Source organism: Bufo bufo, chromosome 1 (assembly GCF_905171765.1).
Source record: "Bufo bufo chromosome 1, aBufBuf1.1, whole genome shotgun sequence".
Classification (NCBI taxonomy): domain Eukaryota; kingdom Metazoa; phylum Chordata; class Amphibia; order Anura; family Bufonidae; genus Bufo; species Bufo bufo.
Genome location: NC_053389.1, coordinates 351,824,927 through 351,845,593, shown reverse-complemented (window position 1 = coordinate 351,845,593; position 20,667 = coordinate 351,824,927). Strand labels below are relative to the sequence as shown.

At 42.2% G+C, this 20,667-nt stretch overlaps 1 protein-coding gene across 2 annotated transcripts in view; it reads left to right on the top strand.

Annotated features, from left to right (window-relative positions):
• DOCK2 (dedicator of cytokinesis 2) overlaps positions 1-20,667 on the top strand; it is a 1,232,183-nt gene that overhangs the window by 93,531 nt on the left and 1,117,985 nt on the right. For both annotated transcript variants that reach the window (XM_040442815.1, XM_040442808.1), the window contains exons 2-3: positions 7,043-7,126; positions 14,149-14,189. In XM_040442815.1, the coding sequence (XP_040298749.1) occupies positions 7,043-7,126; positions 14,149-14,189 (125 nt within the window). The remainder of the gene's footprint in view (positions 1-7,042; positions 7,127-14,148; positions 14,190-20,667) is intronic.

Below are 20,667 nucleotides of genomic sequence, written 5' to 3'. Positions count from 1 at the left end.
GGCGGTGTTAAGATGTGCTAGTGGATTGTTTTCAGTAAAGGCCACGAAGGGTGTTGCGGCAACATAGTCTTTAAATTTTTCTGTAACAGCCCACTTGAGTGCGAGGAATTCCAACTTGAAGGAACTGTAGTTTTGGTCATTCTTTTTACTACCTCTAAGAGATCTACTAGCGTAGGAAATTACTCTTTCTTTACCTTCTTGTACTTGTGACAAAACAGCTCCCAGGCCTTCCTTACTTGCATCTGTATATAGATGAAATGGCTGTTGATAATCCGGGTAGCCTAAGATTGGTGGTTCTGTTAATTTCTTCTTCAGGAGATGGAAGGTAATCTCTCTTTCAGTGTTCCATTCCACTAGTATGGGAGTCTTCTGGTATCTTTTAGGATGCCCTCTCAAAAGTTCCAATATTGGCTCTGCAATTTGGGCAAAGTGAGGAATGAAATGTCTGTAATATCCTGCGAAGCTAAGGAAATTCTTACCTCCTTCACCGTAGTGGGAGTAGGCCAATTATGGACTGCGGCTATCTTCTCTGGATCCGGTTTAACACCTTCAGAGCTGACGATATGCCCCAAGTATTTAACTTCTGGCTTCAGTAGATGACACTTGGATGGTTTAACTTTAAGTCCATGCTTAATAAGAACTTGAAAAACTTCGGCCAGATGTTTCAAATGGTCTTCATAAGATTTGGAGTAGATGATGACGTCATCTAAGTACAACAGGACGGTTTCAAAATTTTTGTGGCCCAGACAACGCTCCATGAGTCTCTGAAAAGTTCCAGGCGCATTGCAAAGTCCAAAGGGCATGCAGTTGAACTCAAATAGGCCCATAGGGGTAGTAAATGCAGTCTTCTCACGATCTTCTGGTGCCATTGGTACTTGCCAGTATCCACTGGTTAAATCAAGAGTAGAGAAGTAGGCTGAAGATCCTAAAGCTGTCAAGGATTCCCCTATGTTCTTTCCACCAGGGGGTGTTTAAGTTTTGGCCCTGTGGGTGTATTTTCTTGAGATCTGTAATCACGCTGATGACGTCTTGAAAGGTGATTTGGATCAACTGTGCAATGGGACGGTACTTGGCTAATGTTACATTGTGATCACTCAAGTTGAGGAGACGAATAGGCACTTTATCTTCAGTGACAGTTACCAGGCTTCTTGCAGCTCTGACTAAAGGATAGTCTTCCAAAACAACTGGTTCCACCAAGGCTTGGTAGTCTTGACCTTGAATTCTGACTACAGCTCGGCACCATAGGAGAGTTTCAGTGTTGGGCTTGAGAATCACTGGTTGATTGTCTCGGATGCGGACACAGCAAATTTCTCCTCTTTCATGGCGAATTTCTGTTGCGCACTCAGTACACGGATGGTTTGTTGGATTACTTTCTTAGAAGCAAAAGAAGCAGTAGGCACTGACTGGTGTAAAGCTTCCAACATTTCAACATAGCAATTCCTAAGGACATTCATGCCTAGGACTATAGGAGGGTTGTTGTTGTTTTCTTTTACTTGCACTACAATGATGCCTTGTTGGGATAGGATTGTTCTTCCTATTTGAATGGTAGGTTCCCAGTAACCCAGTATTGGTACCGGTTTGCCGTTGCTAGCTATAAGACTCAGACAGGATTCTGGTGGCTGGGTAAGTTGATTTTGGTCCCAGTATTTCTCAAATGCTGTTTGTTGTATGGTAGTAACTTGGAATCCTGTGTCAACTAGGGCAACAAAAGGAACTCCATTTATCTGAAGTGTCCCTTCTGGACGGGATCCTACATATATTGGCATCCAATGAGGATCTTCTGGACCTATTGATCTACCTCCCGAGGGGTGGTCCCTGACCTCGGGGGTCGCCCGTTTAACTGCCAGCAGGTGGATTCAGTATGACCTGGTTTGTGACAGTATGTACAGATAGGCCGCCTGGGGGTACTAGTGCGGTCAGGTGGGCGTCCGCCTGAATTTCTGGAATAAGTCTCTTTATAATCAGGGGAGAAGAGCCTTCTGTATACTGGTTTCTCATCCTCTAGTAATATTGGCTTTTCCCATTGTTCCAATTTTTTGTGAACTTTCTCCAGACATTTAGTTAGGAATTGAACTTGCTCAGTAAGGGCAGCAACTGCGTCAAGAATTGGGGCTTGAGCTGCCTGACTGACGACAGGTAAAGGTTTGACAGGGGTGACCGGCTGTGTTACTGGCACTGCAGCGGATCCAACTGGTTCTGTTGGTGAACTTTTTCCCAGTATACTGATAGCTAGTTCTTTAAAATCTAGGAAAGCAGCACTTGGATGCTGGGCGGCTAACATTCTTAGTTGGCCCTTTAAATTGTCTGTATTAACACCTTCAATAAACTGTTCTTTCAGGGTTTTGTCCTGATTCTCTGCCTCACGGGGGTCTACTTGTACAACAGCTCTAAGGGCTTCTTGTAAAGATAATGCAAAGTCTCTGAGTGACTCACCCATTTTCTGTTTTTTACTGAAGAACCTCATCTTGACTTCTGACACGGTCCTGGGTTCAAAGGTGGTTTAGAGACGTTCAAATATCTGTTCCAGTGTCCTCCTTTCTGAGCTTGGCCAGGATTTCACTTCTCTGAGAGCAGCTCCTTCTAATTGCGCAAGAAGAATCTCCATCTGCTGTTCTGGGGATACAGGGTACAACCTGAACACAGCAAGCATTTTTTCTTTAAAGTCCCTTAAAGTGTGAATTTCACCAGAATAAGGCTACTTTCACACTAGCGTTCGGAGCGGATCCGTCTGATGTTTCATCAGACGGATCCGCTCCGATAATGCAGACGTTCGCATCCGTTCAGAACGGATGCGTCTGCATTAAAACTTAGAAAATTTTCTAAGTGTGAAAGTTGTCTGAGCGGATCCGTTCAGACTTTACATTGTAAGTCAATGGGGAACGGATCCGCTTGAAGATTGAGCCATATGGTGTCATCTTCAAGCGGATCCACCCCCATTGACTTACATTGTAAGTCTGACGGATCCGCTCGCCTCCGCACGGCCAGGCGGACACCCGAACGCTGCAAGCAGCGTTCAGGTGTCCGCTCACTGAGCGGAGCGGAGGCTGAACGCTGGCAGGCGGATGCATTCTCAGTGGATCCGTCTCCACTGAGAATGCATTGGGGCCAGACGGATGCGTTCGGGACCGCTCGTGAGCCCCTTCAAACGGAGCGCACGAGCGGACACCCGAACGCTAGTGTGAAAGTAGCCTTACGTGGGAACCAGGGGGCCCCAAAATAATAAGGCATAGTTAAAGGCATTAAACTTGGTGCTGCAGCATTTGGCATTGCGCTAGGACCGGCTGCGGCTGCACAAGCATGCTGACAATAGATGGATTACAGTCAGATAGGTTAATTGTGATTTTCAATACTTTTGATTTAACGTTGCTATGGGCGACCGCTACCTTGCGGTGTATGGCCCTTTAAATGTTGATGCCGGCTAAATACAACAATCAGGCAGCGCTTGTTTGAGTTTTTGATAGCGCTCCTGGCTAGCGGTGCTTCACTCTGAAGTGCCGAGAGTAAGTTACAGTCTGCGGCAGTTACTTGGGGGCAGACAGGCAATGCGATGCGATCCGGCAGCTTGCCGGTGTAAATCTTTCGATACCTTGGGGATGCACGCACGTCACACCGTCCTCCCGTGCGCGGCGTCTCCCTTTTGTGTGTCCACAGGCAGAGGAGGCGGCGCTGCGTTTGAATACAGGGCCGGCCTCTCAGAACCCACACAGTACAGGTAGGATGGGCTTTAACCGGGCAATTTTGCATAAAGGGGCGGCACACTGGTTTCCCGCTCTTCAGGGGGTGTCGCCAACTTGTACACAGTGATGGCGCAGTATTATTTTTCAAATCGGAGCTCCAGCGGCCATATTAATTGAACAGTAACAGTCTATTCACTGACAGCAAGCAGTTATAGTGACACACAAATGTTGCACTTTCTCACTTTTGATACTGCGATTTTGATGCTGGGGATTAGTATAGCACCTCCATATACTTTGCAATCAGTTTGAACAGTTCTGGACCCCAAAACAGCGCACAATAAGCAAAAGTCTCTCAAGCAAATAAAGGGGCTTATTCACATGCGACAGTCTCTCAAATATGGCGCAAGGGTTAATATCCTGTTTGTGACGCCAATAAAAAGTTATGCAGCCAGCCAGTCGCAGGGGGAACACGTGAGGTTCACGGTGGACCGATGAGGGGCCAAATAATATAACAGTTTACTCACGGCTAGCAGAATGCCTCCCTGGGCTGGCAGCACAGTGTTGAGGTGGACAGCACGAAATCCTCCGGGGCACGCTCTGTGATAGGAAGCATCAGCCAAGATGGTGGTTGAGGTGCCCTTGATGTTAGGGGTGTTTAGGGTGCTTGTTGCGCCTGAGTCCCTTGATGGTTTTTTGTCGTGACGCCAGTACCGTTAATGGTGGTACAACCATAGGTAGTAATAATGAGGTAGACAGTGGTAAGATGCAACTCACAACTTTTACTTTGGATGTCTTTTGGTTGCAGCAGTACAATTATGCAGTCTCTAGATGGTACAGAGTTAATTCTGCAAATCCACTGTTTTAGGCTGTTTAGGTTTCTTGGTTTTGGAGCAGTGGGTTACTTCAATGTCAGTGGAACTTCTGGTGAGGTTGTCTGAGGCTATGGTATCCTTCACCTAAATATCCCAAAGGTCCTTTATGCCTGGTTTACGTCTTTTATCCTTTGGATGAATTTGAATCTGTCCTTTTCTCTTGTTCCTTTCTGGACTAAAACTTCTCTTTAGAGCTGAAGTGCTGGATCTGCACCATTTCACTCTCTGTATCAATATACACACTGATCTTCACACTGACCTGTGGTCTCAACTGAACTCCACTCTTAACCTGCCTAATCCGATCTGATCTGTCTCACTAGGCCTGACCTGGATATATATAGGACCTGAACTTTATCCCCATCTAGTGGTGGGATGTATAAATTGCACCTAATAGACCTGTTAACAGGGATTTTGCAGTTACATAAATGCAAAGTTATACCATACTGTACAATGCAATTGTTAGGATCAAAAAGTACTTTTAAGCAGTGCCCACACACACAAGGATGGATATGAGACCCTGCATATCTACTGTCTGAAGACTCGGACGCTTGCTCTGCTCACTGGCGAGGGCCTAGGGAGAGCTGTGGGTGGTATTTAACAACAGAACCTGCATAGGCTAAGGTGTAGCGGATATCTGGCTCACGCCATAGGGAGGCGAGGTGGATTTTTGGGGGAATCTATAATTTGACCATAATAACCATTTTTTTTTAAATGTGACATGTGTGCGTGTTTCCCATGAGGACAGCTCCTCAAATCTGTGGAGTTGATCCATTTTCAGGTGCCATTGCTCTATAGAGGGAGTGGAAGTTTGAAGCCAAAATCTAGGGAGCAAGAGGCAAGCTGCTATCAACATCTGTGTGAAGATGTGTGTATGATGTTCATCCGAGGTAATAGACAATAGACAAAAGGGCCAATTGTGGGGACGGTTGGATGGAGGTAAGGCAAACCTTGTTGGCGAGAGAGAATATCTCGGACCACCACCTGGAAATTAGTGGGCAAGACCACCAAATGTGGAGGAACATACAGGAATTAATAATCCACCATTTTGATCTCGGTGTGCTGGGCTAGGCACCTGTGAAAAGGAGAATTAATAATACACCAACTTAATATTCAAACACTTGGTGTGCGATTAATAATCCACCATTTTGATGGTCAAATACACTTGGTGTGCTGGGCAGTGACATCTGTGAAAAAAGAGGCAGAGCAGCAGTGACAGAAAGACTAAGGCCAGCAGCAGCCATTTCAGTCAGATTAGAGCCAAAGCTGCAGAATGGCTGTAATCTGACTAAAATGGCTGCTGCTGGCCTCAGTGAGTCTCTCTGCCACTGCTGCTCTCAGTTCCTCTGCTCTATCACACTCACACAGCCCACTTCCCTGCCTTGCTGGCCATCATTAACAATCATTTAAATTTACTATGGAGGCTGGAGCTTTGGCTGCTGCTCACTCTGGAGTCCTTGCTGCTTTTTTGTAGTTGCAAGTGGCACTGAGAAGAGAGGGGCAGGCATTAGTTAGGTCACAGTCTGGGTGTGCATATCGGTGGCTGGCGTGTATAAGGAGCTTTGCCTTCTGTGCAGAGGAGCTGCTGTGAATGACACGTGCCAGGCCCGCTCTGAGTCCTCCTCACTCTTCCGCCTAGCTTCCACCGCTGACTGGCGCGGAGCCGCGGGACCTGGCTGTTACTGCAGCAGGCAGCGCGTAAGTGAAGTGTTGCTAGATTTACACTGGTGCGTTTGGTATGGTGAATCGGCGATGGGCCCTTCACTCACCCTGGGCTTGGGGCTGCCCACCCAAATGCCCCTATTATAATCCGCCACTGTCTGTGGGGGTGCCTGAAGTTGGACCCCTGCCCATCTGATATTGATGACCTATCCTGAGGATAGGTCATCAATATTAAAAACCCAGAAAATCCCTTTTAAGCGGTCTGCTGTCTCCACTGGAGTGTTAGAATTGAGGTAAATGAGCCTGATCCTGTTCTTTTCCAAAGAACCTTCTTTTTTCCTTGTTCTTATATGTAAATAGAATTGCAGTAATGGAATCCTAAAATTTGCTGCAGGTGACTTCCACCGTATTTCAGTTGTGCCATTTTTTGACTATTGCTAATAACACCTCATTCACTTCAGTATTTTGTCTTGTGCTACTGTTGTGACTGCATTACAGAAAAAACCTGGCATAGAGAGCATTAAGTATTACTTCAATTCCTTTGTGTGTATGGATTTTCCATTTTATTTTTGAATGTTTTATAATTTCAATGATATTTTTTGGTAGAAAAGTGTGCTACTCTCTTATTTCAGTATAGATTCCTAGAATTCTTACTCGATAAACTTGACTTCTAAAATTGTACAATTTTTTTAACCTTTGCATGGAGGTGGAATAATGTCTTTAATTTTAGCAATGACCATTAGATGGCAGTCCAAGCCAAGAACAGTGCAAAAGAACATGGATGGACTATATATTTGCTTTGGTTTTTTTTTAACAGTTTTTTTTTCTTCACAGCAATTTGTAGTTTTACAAGCCAAGGATCCCCACAAATTTCCCTTCAAATTGGAGATGTAGTCCACATATTAGAGTCTTGTGAAGGTGAGTATTATTTCTTTTTCTTAAGTTATAAAATATTACTTTGCATATTCTATTGGTAACCAGCTCAGTAAGAAATGCATTTGTGTGGCATTTATTTCTTGTTCCTATATAGTGAAGACTAGAAATGAGGGAAGTTATAAAAAATTTGGTTGCTTTGCTGAATTTCGCAAAGAAATTTGATTTGTGATTAATTACTTTGTCACAAAGCGCATTTCCTTGTATGCAGTGGGCGCAATGACGGGGAACAGCGATTGCACGCCCCCATCATTGAACCCCTCAGATGCCGCGTTCATAGCTGATCACATCATCTGATAGTAATAACATAGTGTAAAATTAAAAAAAAATACAAACAGCAGCAGAATTGTGTAAAAGTAAGATTGGAATTTACATCAAGATTGGAATAACATCAAGCGACTGCCTCACATTTAATCATGTAATGTTAGCCCTACTGTTTGTTGACTCTAGTAGATAAATGGAAGGTTTTATCTTGGGGATGCTTTGTTAGAAAATGAACCTTTGTTTTGTTTAGTGCTGCAACTTGGCAGGTGAAAAAAAGCACATCTACAGAGATTATTTAAGAGAAACCTTCTTTGAGGGCAGAATAAAGCAGTAACAGACGCCAAAGATTTTAGTGGATTGTACTTACTAGGGATGAGTGGCACCCGCCAATTTACATTTAAAATTCAGTACACTAGAAAACAGGGCAGGGAAGATGAAGATGGAGAGTCAAATGTCCCCAGGTGGGGCCTAGGCTAATAGGCTTGTCCACAATGCTTTTCAGTCAGCTTTACAGCCAATCAGGAGGGAATATATTGGCTAGTATATCGGGTTCTTCATTATGTCTAAAGCACAGACACCATTGTGAGCTCAGCCACTGATGTGATAGGAAATATCTGCCATGTCACAGCCAGACGCCATTTAGACACACAAGTGAGGAAGATAAATTTAGTTAGGCAGAGTGAGTTACTAGGTAGAAAAGTTTAATAGGGTCAGTTAATGTACTGTGTGTCTGTAGCCAGAGTTGGGGCTGTTTATTACTTAATGTGTTGCCAGAGACGGATGAAAATGTACTCCACTGGGAAATGTCCCTTTAGGACGAGTGCCTTTTACCCTGGTGCGCTCTTCTTGTCATACACTGTGTATGATACACATCGCAAACCTCCTGTCCTGTACGCTATCATCATAATGAAAGTGCAAGCAGGTGTAATAAAAATGTGTAATAAAGACTGTAGCACACATCGCAGGCCGAGAGTAGTCATTATCAATGACAGTGTATGATAATGAGAGCACAGCAGGGCCGATTTAGTAGCATAACTGTGCAAAATGGGTTACTAGGAGTTGAACAGCTCATGTGCTGCACTGAAATAGTTAACAGGACAGCTCTGATCCGGGAAGGAAAGGGTTAACTAAGGTGCTGCTACTCCCTGCAATGTTGTGACCCTGGGTACCAGGAATGAAGGACGACCAACTCGGCCAATAAAAAATTTGCAGGCAAGTCAGGACAGTCAATCACATGTGAGACCCTTTGTGAGGAATATGGAGTATTATTTCATTCCTGCCATATGCTCCAGGAGTGGGCAGAGGAAATCAAGCTCCACAGGTGGGCCCTGCTTCAAAGCTAGCAGATGGCAGAGAACCTCTAGCAGTCCACCAGTGTTTACAACTTTTTGCACTTCCATTCAGCCAGCCAGGAACCCAGCTAATGAAACAGGAAAAGCGTCCCTGCAGGGGGTCTAAGCCATTCACCACTTCACTCAGATTATCAGACAGGTTGGAGCCGGCAGTTCATAAGGAATTATGATCGCCTGTGCATTACATACATAAACCAGATACACATTTGTGTCCCTGTATCCATGATGAACAGGCCCATGGTCATAGTCTGGCGTTGGGAGGCCAGGGAAGGGAGATTTACATATCTCCCCACAGAAACTAAATAACGGTACCATGCTTGCACTCTACTTGTAGCCAGAACCATCTCCCTGTGACCTTCTGGTCTGGTGCTATGAACCCTAAAGGGTTTTGTGGGCCATTGAGCTGCCAGGATCAGCAGGGAGGGGGGGACCCTTCCCAGAGGCGGGAAGAGGAGGGGCTGGCTACAGTTTAAAAGGCTTGTGCCAGCAAGCGGGTGTGTCTTTTCTCTGAAAGGGGGTCACATCGTGTCATGTGTTTAGAGGGACCTGCAACCGGCTGACATCACTGCCTCGATGTGAATACAGCTAAGAACTCATCACAATCCAAAGGACTCATATATCTGGTAAACTGACTAATTGTTCTGCTTAACCCTGTTGTACCCTATTACCTGTATTTGTAACCTCAGACCACTGTATATATTCTTAGTGTGTATAGTGTCATTTCTAGTGACCCCGTAAGGCGATTAAATATATAATTTAATCTTGTGCTGTCTTGTATCTCAATCACGAATCCCCACGTCCGTGTTTTGGCCTAGTAATACGCCACGCTTACCCTATATAATCCCATTAGCGGACCGGGCTTATATCAAACAAGAAACTGGTGGCAGTCTTCCCGGGCTGAGAACCCGCTGTTTCACTGGGGCAGTGAAAAGGCTCTCTCAGCTTGTTTCCTTTCTGTTCACGTGTGTACAGGAGGAGTCTGTAAAAACTGTACCAAGCCTGACCTCACACGTCCCTCCAGGAGGGCGTAATGTCACGCCTTGGTAACTAGTGACCATACCGCTGGAGGTCTTTGCTTTGCAAAATAAGAAAATGATGTCCAACTTAAGGTGCCAAAAACCGAAGAAAATTAAGGAGCACCCCACAGGCACATCTTGCCTGCTCGGTAGTAAGGCCACTTACTTGGTAGGACACAGAGGATTTATGCCGTGTTCATGATGCCAATTTTATGCAGTGACCCCGGAGAAGTGGCCGATGCAGTGATAGTGGATCTGGCTGTCACAGTCAATCACAGTGTTGCTCCCTAGGGCCGTGTAGAGAAAGGAGGGCACACCCTTTCTTCCCCCAGAGCACACTGATGTTTGGGTTCCTGCCTGATTTTAGGAGTGAAGAAGAAGGTATATAGCAATAGCACCCCTCAATCAGTATTTTTTGGAAGAAAGTATATAGCACCCCTCAATCAGTATTTGTCGGAAACTGGTATATAGCACCCCTCAATCAGTATTTTGTGGAAGCAGGTGAATCGCAGCCCTCAATCAGTATTTGGAGGAAGAAGGTATATAGCAATAGCACCCCTCAATCAGTAGTTTGTGGAAGAAAGTATATGGCGCCCCACAATCAGTATTTGGCGGAAACTGGTATATAGCACCCCTCAATCAGTATTTTGTGGAAGCAGGTGTATCTCAGCCCTCAATCAGTATCTGGAGGAAGAAGGTATATAGCAAAAGCACCCCTCAATCAGTATTTTGTGGAAGAAGGTATATGGCACCCCTCAATCAGTATTTGGCAGAAACAGGTATATGGCACCCCTCAATCAGTATTTTGTGGAAGCAGGTATATCACAGCCCTCAATCAGTATTTGGAAGAAACAGGTATATAGCACCCCTCAATCATGATTTTGTGGAAGAAGTTATATGGCACCCCTCAATCAGTATTTGGCGGAAACAGGTATATGGCACCCCTCAATCAGTATTTTCTGGAAGCAGGTATATCACAGCCCTCAATCAGTATTTGGAGGAAGAAGGTATATAGCAATAGCACCCCTTGATTAGTATTTTTTGGAAGAAAGTATATAGCACCCATCAATCAGTATTTGGCAGAAACAGGTATATAGCACCCCTCAATCAGTATTTGGCGGAAACTGGTATATAGCACCCCTCAATCAGTATTTTGTAGAAGCAGGTGTATCGCAGCCCTCAATCAGTATTTGGAGGAAGAAGATATATAGCAATAGCACCCCTCAATCAGTATTTTGTGGAAGCAGGTGCATCGCAGCCCTCAACCAGTATCTGGAGAAAGAAGGTATATAGCAATAGCACCCCTCAATCAGTATTTTGTGGAAGAAGGTATATGGCACCGCTCAATCAGTATTTGGCAGAAACAGGTATATGTCACCTTTCAATCAGTATTTTGTGGAAGCAGGTTTACCGCTGCCCTCAATCAGTATTTGGTGGAAGAAGGTATATAGCAATAGCCCCCCACAATCAGTATTTTGTGGAAGAAGGTATATGGCGCCCCACAATCAGTATTTGGCGGAAACTGGTATATGGCACCCCTCAATCAGTATTTTGTGGAAGCAGGTGTATTGCAGCCCTTAATCAGTATCTGGAGGAAGAAGGTACAGTGCTCATATCATATATTATTCATACCCCTGTCAAATTTTGACTTAGTTACTTTTATTCAACCAGCAAGTGATTTTTTGACGGGAAATGACATAGGTGTCTCTCAAACGATAATAACACGATGTACAAGAGGCATTATTGTGGAAAAAAATAATTTCTCAGCTTTTATTTACATTTGAGCAAAAATTGCCCAGTCCAAAATTATTCATACCCTTCTCAATAATCAATAGAAAAGCCTTTATTGGATATTACAGCAATCAAATGCTTCCTATAATTGCAGACCAGCTTTTTGCATGTCTCCAGAGGTATTTTTGCCCATTCATCTTTAGCAATGAGCTCCAAATCTTTCAGGGTGGAGGGTCTTCTTGCCATCACCCTGATCTTTAGCTCCCTCCACAGATTCTCAATTGGATTCAAGTCTGGACTCTGGCTGGGCCACTCCAAAATGTTAATGTTGTTGTCTGCTAACCATTTCTTCACCACTTTTGCTGTGTGTTTTGGGTCATTCTCATGCTGAAATGTCCACTGGTGCCCAAGGCCAAGTTTCTATGCAGACTGCCTGATGTTGTCGTTGAGAATCCCTATGTATTGCTCTTTTTTCATGGTGCCGTTTACTGTGATTAGGTTCCCTGGTCCATTGACTGAAAAACAACTCCAAAGCATTAGGTTCCCACCACCATGTTTGACAGTGGGTATGGTGTTCTTTGGGTTGAAGGCTTCTCCTTTTTTATGCCAAATGAAGGAAACATCATAGTGACCAAACAATTAAAATTTTGTTTCATCTGACCATAACACAGAAGACCAGAAGTCTTCTTCTCTGTGTCCAGATGAGCTTTTGCAAAGGCCAAGCAAGCTTTTGTGTGCCTTATCTGGAGAAGTGGAACCCAGCAGTGTGCAGTGTCCGTTGGATTGTCTGCCTTGAGACATTGCCACCAGCAGAGCCCATATTCACTAGGATGGCTTTAGTGGTGATCTTTGGATTCTTTTTCACCTCTCTAACTATCCTCCTGGCCAGCACAGGTGTCACTTTTGGCTTCCGACCATGTCCTCTGGGATTTTCCACAGTGCGGAACATCTAGTATTTTTTGCTCAAATGTAAATAAAAGCTGAGAAATGTTTTTTCCCCCCACAATAATGCCTCTTGTACATCGTCTTATTATCTTTTGGGAGACACCTATGTCTTATCCCGTCAAAAAATTACTTGCTGGTTGAATAAAAGTAACTTTAAGTCAAAATTTACCGGGGGTATGAATAATTATGGGCAGCACTGTATATAGCAATAGCACCCCTCAATCAATATTTTGTGGAAGAAGGTATTTGGCACCTTTCAATCAGTATTTTGTGGAAGCAGGTGTACCGCAGCACTCAATCAGTATTTGGTGGAAGAAGGAATATAGCAATAGCACCCCTCAATCAGTATTTTGTGGAAGAAGGTATATGGCGCCCCTCAATCAGTATTTGGCGGAAACAGGTATATAGCACCCCTCAATCAGTATTTGGCGGAAACTGGTATATAGTACCCCTCAATCAGTATTTGGCATAAATGGGTACATAGCACCCCTCAATCAGTATTTTGTGGAAGAAGGTATATTGCAGCCCTCAAGCAGTTTTTTTTGGGGCAACAGGTATATCACACCTGTTGCAATTAGTTACTCCAATAGTGTTTGTTCCTCTATCTAGCTGCGGTACCACAGCAGAACCGCACTCAACTGCTGCACAATAACAGTACACTATAATATAATTTCTATATTAGAAAGTATATTATATCACACCCCTCTATATCACACTTATCGATAGCACACCTATACTAATCCTTAAATGGACTTTTGTGGCCCTATTAGCTAGCGTTTGGTGTTCCTAACTGTTCCTGCTCCAAAATGCAACCTCTCCCTACACTGGCAAAACACATAATGTAAAATGGCTGTTAGATCAGGTTCTGTTATAGGGTTGGGGGTATGTCCATGTGCTGAAACGTCTCAATTGGCTGTCCTGTCCCACGTGATGGATGTGTCGTGGGTCAAAGTTTGACACTATGCAAGAAAATATGGCGCGTGTGAATATCGCCATATGTTCGCATGTTCGACGAATCGCGAACGAGCAAAGTTCGCCTCGAAATGACCGCCGGTTAAGACATTAAACTACCGTGCAATTGATAGTGAGGAATAAGGTCTAGGTCAGGGATTGGCAAACTGCGGCTCTCCAGCTGTTGTAAAACTACAACTCCCAGTAGGCCCAGTCTGCCTACAGCTATCAGCCTATAACAGGGCAAGATGGGATTCGTAGTTTTACAACAGCTGGAGAGCCACAGTTTGCCCATCCCTGGTCTAGGTGTACAACTCATATGCAATCAAGCTTCAACTTTTTATTTTTTTGCTGAACCTGCATTAAATGGATGGAAGCACATGCACAAATCCCAAGCCAGAATCACCAGTAGTACCGATTCTATGACAGGAAGCCATATTATAAAATATATCAATTTGTAGCATAAAAGGAGACATTGAAATTACCTTTAGAGGGTAATGTCTATTCAATATATTTTGTGTTTATAGAATGTTGTTTCCCAGTGTACATCCTCTGAGTTTTATGCTTTATTTGTAATAAATGAATATACTTGAATGCAGACACACAGTTTAATTAAACCAATTTTTTTTAACTGAATATTGCAACTTGTGCGTGAAAATTCTGCCAAACAAATTCACTTCATTGTATGGCCATAATGTCATTTACAATGTAAACGTATTGTGTTTTATTTTATTTTTTTTCATTTTAGGCTGGTACAGAGGATATCTGGTCAAACAGAGGATGAATGCGGTAAGATTATATTGCTTTCTGTCTTTTATTTGATTTATCACTCACTTTGTAGAGAAAGTGACTATTGAGTGTTGTGAAATGATTGCAAGGCTTTATTTTATTTCTTTTTGTGTTTAAGAACTCTCACAAAAATGTTTATTCTCTGACCTATTAGAAAGGTACATGTTGTAATCTGTAGTGAATGTAATCCTCTCACCAGTTCAGAGAAGAGCTACTAAACTGGTACATGGATTGCAGGATAAAACTTACCAGGAAAGATTAAAGGACCTTAACATGTATAGCTTGGAAGAAAGACGAGACAGAGGGGATATGATAGAAACTTTTAAATACATAAAGGGAATCAACAAGGTAAAAGAGGAGAGAATATTTAAAAGAAGAAAAAATGCTACAAGAGGACATAGTTTTAAATTAGAGCGGCAAAGGTTTAAAAGTAATATCAGGAAGTATTACTTTACTGAGAGAGTAGTGGATGCATGGAATAGCCTTCCTGCAGAAGTGGCAGCTGCAAATACAGTGGAGGAGTTTAAGCATGCATGGGATAGGCATAAGGCCATCCTTCATATAAGATAGGGCCAGGGGCTATCCATAGTACTCAGTATATTGGGCAGACTAGATGGGCCAAATGGTTCTAATCTGCCGACACATTCTAAGTTTCTATGTTATAACCACCCTTCTACTCTTGAGCTGTGTTGTCTGACCAGCACTCTGATCTCCAACTGATGCAGGACAGGAAGTCAGTTTTTTATTTATTCATTTCTATGAGGCTGACAATGAGGCTCTCATAGGAACATATAGAGAGACTGGCTTCATGTCCACACACAAGATGCTGTGTTATTTGGAGAGTGGTGGTCACATGACAGCTCAGGATCAGTAGGGAGGTTAAAACTCACAAATACAGTCTCTGACAGAAAATTAAATTCACTACAGTTTAGTTACTGTAGCTTCTAACAGGTCAGACATTTTTTTGTGTTTTTTAAAAAGAGGCAAATAAATAAATTAATTTTAATAATACTTTACCTACTAATATAAATGATTTATTTAAGCAATTATTTCCTTTGAAGATATAACAAAAAAGGCGGCTCTCCACAGTTTTTTTGGAAATAGGTGCTCTTGCCCAAAATGACTCACCCTTGTCAATTGTATATGGTTTAAGAATAGAAATAGTAGTGGGCAGGCACTCCAATTATGGGTTCATGAGAAAGTGGGATTGTTTTATTCAATTTAAAAATACAATTTAAGAATACATATAACATTCATAACAATAGTAATAATAACAATAGTAATACAATAGAATAAAATAGATGGAGGTATTGCAGCAGCAATAAATATATATAAATATGATAATATAGATATCAATAGTATAGTCCTGAAATAGCATTAAATGACCTTCAAAAATCGGCCTGTTCTTGGTTTAGCAGCAGTTTATCCTCAAAACAATGTCAATGTCTCAATATTCCACAACCAAAAAATAGAAGTGAGATGTACCAGTAACAATGTTTCAGCGTGTGACCGCAACAATGTTATTAATAGGAATAGCTGTTGGCAATAACAGTAAATTCTGATAACTTGATGTTTCTTTTCCTATGCGGTGCAGATGATCGCACCTTTAAATACAGTCACGTTTTTTGGTATATACGATTCATCCGTTATATGCAATAAATATCTTTACGGCTGTCTCCTAGTTCGGCGTCCCGCACAGATTCTGAGAACAGACTGACCTTTCCTATTCCTTTGGGACACTCTGATCGCAGCTGTATTACAGATTCGGTGTTCCTCGTGTTATGGAGGCGTCTCTGTGTTTAATCCAGGTTCGCCCCTCAGATATTTGGTTCGCCTTTCTTATTCCGCTGCCGGTGTTCCACTTGTGTAAGGATAGGTCAGTTTGCCATGAGAATTTCTTTCTTTTGGAGCGCTCCAGCAGTGTAGTTATTCTGTAGTAGCTATAAATGCAAAAACAAGGGATATATCAATACAAATATTCAAAAATTCATTAATCATAATGTACAGTATTTCATCCATAACATAAGAAAAAACATAGTATGTCCGTGTGGGTAACACGGGCCAAAGGGTAAGTATAATGAAAAAACATGATTGAATGAATAGGGAACTGAAAATTAAAATGACATGATTGGAAAACTTGACCGTATATACTGAATAAAATTATTACAGGAAACCGTTTCAGACGCAATCTCAAGAGTAGCAGACTAAACAAATTGATTGGAACAGGTGGCCAAAGAGGGTAGTATCAGTTGGCCCGGATGCTTACAGAAGATAATGACCAAACAATTATAAAGAGTGGGTGCAACAGCAAAGTTGTGCACCCCCTTGAATGAGAACAAATTATATATCACCACTGGGAAACTATGGAACGCAATGCAAAATGACTTTTTTTTTTCCTTCTTTCCCTCGCCCCACACTCCCCCTTTCACTCTGCCTCCCTTCCCCTTGGACCATCAAAGGCAAAAGAGAGATAATACTATAGGTTTACATGAGAATAATTCCATGGAACATTAGGGGTTTCAGCAGGGGTATAAAAAGAGTTGCCGTGTTCGATGCAATACAAAGATTCCTCCCCGCTATAGTCTGTTTGCAGGAAACACACTTGACTAATGAGACAGTGGGGTGGATGACTAGACCTTGGATGCAGCACTCCTTTCACTCGATTTTTTCATCTTATGCAAGGGGAGTGAGTATATTAATACATCGGGACAGATATAAAAATACAAAAAAAACTGTGGTGGATAGGGAAGGCAGTTACATTCTCATGGATTGTTTATTAGAAGACAGAGCATGGATAATAGCAAATGTTTATATACCGCCTCCCATTAAATCAGATACTCTACTAAAAATTCATAACTTTGCGCTTAATGCAGGGGATAAATCATTGATGGTGCTAGGGGATTTCAATAATATAATGGATGGGAGAATATATAGTTGTACAGTCGTGGCCAAAAGATTTGAGAATGACACAAATATTAGTTTTCACAAAGTTTGCTGCTAAACTGCTTTTAGATCTTTGATTCCGTTGTTTCTGTGATGTAGTGAAATATAATTACACGCACTTCATACGTTTCAAAGGCTTTTATCGACAATTACATGACATTTATGCAAAGAGTCAGTATTTGCAGTGTTGGCCCTTCTTTTTCAGGACCTCTGCAATTCGACTGGGCATGCTCTCAATCAACTTCTGGGCCAATTCCTGACTGATAGCAACCCATTCTTTCATAATCACTTCTTGGAGTTTGTCAGAATTAGTGGGTTTTTGTTTGTCCACCCGCCTCTTGAGGATTGACCACAAGTTCTCAATGGGATTAAGATCTGGGGAGTTTCCAGGCCATGGACCCAAAATGTCAATGTTTTGGTCCCCGAGCCACTTAGTTATCACTTTTGCCTTATGGCACGGTGCTCCATTGTGCTGGAAAATGCATTGTTCTTCACCAAACTGTTGTTGGATTGTTGGAAGAAGTTGCTGTTGGAGGGTGTTTTGGTACCATTATTTATTCATGGCTGTGTTTTTGGGCAAAATTGTGAGTGAGCCCACTCCCTTGGATGAGAAGCAACCCCACACATGAATGGTCTCAGGATGCTTTACTGTTGGCATGACACAGGACAGAGGGTAGCGCTCACCTTTTCTTCTCCGGACAAGCCTTTTTCCAGATGCCCCAAACAATCGGAAAGAGGCTTCATCAGAGAATATGACTTTGCCCCAGTCCTCAGCAGTCAATTCACCATACTTTCTGCAGAAGATCAATCTGTCCCTGATGTTTTTTTTGGAGAGAAGTGGCTTCTTTGCTGCCCTTCTTGACACCAGGCCATCTTCCAAAAGTCTTCGCCTCACTGTGCGTGCAGATGCGCTCACACCTGCCTGCTGCCATTCCTGAGCAAGCTCTGCACTGGTAGCACTCCGATCCTGCAGCTGAATCCTCTTTAGGAGACGATCCTGGCACTTGCTGGACTTTCTTGGACGCCCTGAAGCCTTCTTAACAAGAATTGAACCTCTTTCCTTGAAGTTCTTGATGATCCTATAAATTGTTGATTTAGGTGCAATCTTAGTAGCCACAATATCCTTGCCTGTGAAGCCATTTTTATGCAACGCAATGATGGCTGCACGCGTTTCTTTGCAGGTCACCATGGTTAACAATGGAAGAACAATGATTTCAAGCATCACCCTCCTTTTAACATGTCAAGTCTGCCATTTTAACCCAATCAGCCTGACATAATGATCTCCAGCCTTGTGCTCGTCAACATTCTCACCTGAGTTAACAAGACGATTACTGAAATGATCTCAGCAGGTCCTTTAATGACAGCAATGAGATGCAGTGGAAAGGTTTTTTTGGGATTAAGTTAATATTGGAAATTTGAAAAGCAGCAACTTTTCGAATTTCCAATATTTATGTAATTCTCAAAACTTTTGGCCACGACTGTAGAATAGGGAACACTCAAGGAAATAACTCGGGTTCTAAATTAAAAAGTATTACACAGGAATTGGGTTGGATTGATATTTGGAGGGAAATGCACCCAAAGTCAAGGAAATACTCGTGTTTTTCTAGAACGCACAAAAGTTTATCACGGATCGATTTAGTCTTCACTAATAATAAAGGTTCACTAGATATCGAACGAGTTAACTATGGACAACGGGGGATCTCGGATTATAACCCCATTATAATAAACACGAAAACGGGTGGTGGGAAAAAAAATAAGAGGTATGAATATAAATATAGGTTGGATAAACATAATGGGCGCACATGATAAAATTCTGAAAGAGATTAAGGAATATTTTTTTATGAATGAGGGTTCAGTGGAAACTAGCACGGTTTGGAAGGCCGCAAAGGCCTTTATTAGAGGGATTATTATAAAATACACGGCAATACACAAAAAAATATTAAGAGGGAAAATAACTAGAACACTAAGCGGAAAGATATGAAAAAATATATATTGAAAATCCTATAGAGCAAAATTATAAAGAATGGATAGATAAAGTCACCAAGATGGAAGATGAACTATTTTTGATGGCGGAACAACAAAAAGCGAACTCTGTGAGAGATAACTATATTTACGCGCATATACCTGGTAAAAAGCTAGCCGCATTGGTGGCAGCTCAGTTAAATAAAAACAAGTACATACACTGTTTGGTAGATAAATTTGTACATAACATCACTGAACAAGCGGCAAAAATAGATCTACTCAAAGAATATTTTAAGAATATATACTGTACCAAAATAAATAAGAATTTAGTACAACTACAACAATTTCTGGAGGAAATTACGATTACCTCATTAACTATAGATCAGAGAGATAGGCTGTAAACTCCCTTAGACCCAGTGGGGGTAGATAATACACCATTAAAGATAACCAAAAATAAAACCCCAGGCACAGATGGTATTCAGTTTGAGGTTTATTCGCAATATAGAGAAATATTGATCCCGAAACTGCTTAAAATGTGGACTGCCTCTTATTTTAAAACCCGGCAAAAACCCAACTTCTCCAGATTCATATCGTCCCATTTCACTGATCAATACGGATAATAAGATACTAGCAAAGACACTAGCAGCTAGTCTCAGAGAGATGCTGCCGCTACTGGTACATGAGGATCGGACGGGATTCATGTTGTGTAAAACAACAACTGAAAACATTATCAGATACCTTGTAAATATCCAAGTGGAACCCACAAACAGCAGTAAGCGTATGATTTTAACTTTAGATGCCTCAAAAGCTTTTGACACCATAGAATGGCCATTTTTAATGGCAACATTAAAGAAAATGGGAGTGGGCGATATATTTGTCTCTTGGATTAAGTTATTATATACTGAAATATCCGCAAGATTGATAGTGAATAGAGAGTATTCTGATAACATACCTATCTGCAGGGGGGTTAGGCAGGGTTGCCCCCTCTCCCCCCTGCTGTTTGCCATAGCAATAGGACCCTTAGCAGATATGATCAGGCAAGATAGGGGGATTGTGGGTTTCAAGTATGGATCCCATGAAGAAAAAATTGCTCTATATGCAGATGATATTATGCTGTTTGTGGGTTCACATGGTTCACTTCCGAGGATCTTCCAGATATTTGATGAATATAGCAAATATGCCGGATTAAAAATAAATTGGGGAAAATCGGCCTGTATCCCAATTGATCCCCTAAATAACTTAATACCGGGCCAACTGGAAATTAAGAAAATAGATGAACCAGTAAAATATCGAGGCATTCAAATTACCCCTAACCCCAAGGATTACTTGCATTTGAATGTGGTTCCCAAAATACAGGAAATAAGGAAAAAAGTGGAAGTAAGGAAAAAATTATGGCAGGGCGAATTTCACTGGTAAAAATGTGTATTCTTCCCTCCTTGAATTACATTTTGTGGAATGCGTCTGCAATAGTTCATAAGAAAATCCTAAAAATGATAGCTTCCTTATTTGACGGACTTGATATGGCGCGGTAAAAAAAACAGAATAAAAGCACAAATTCTGTATATTCAAGAGA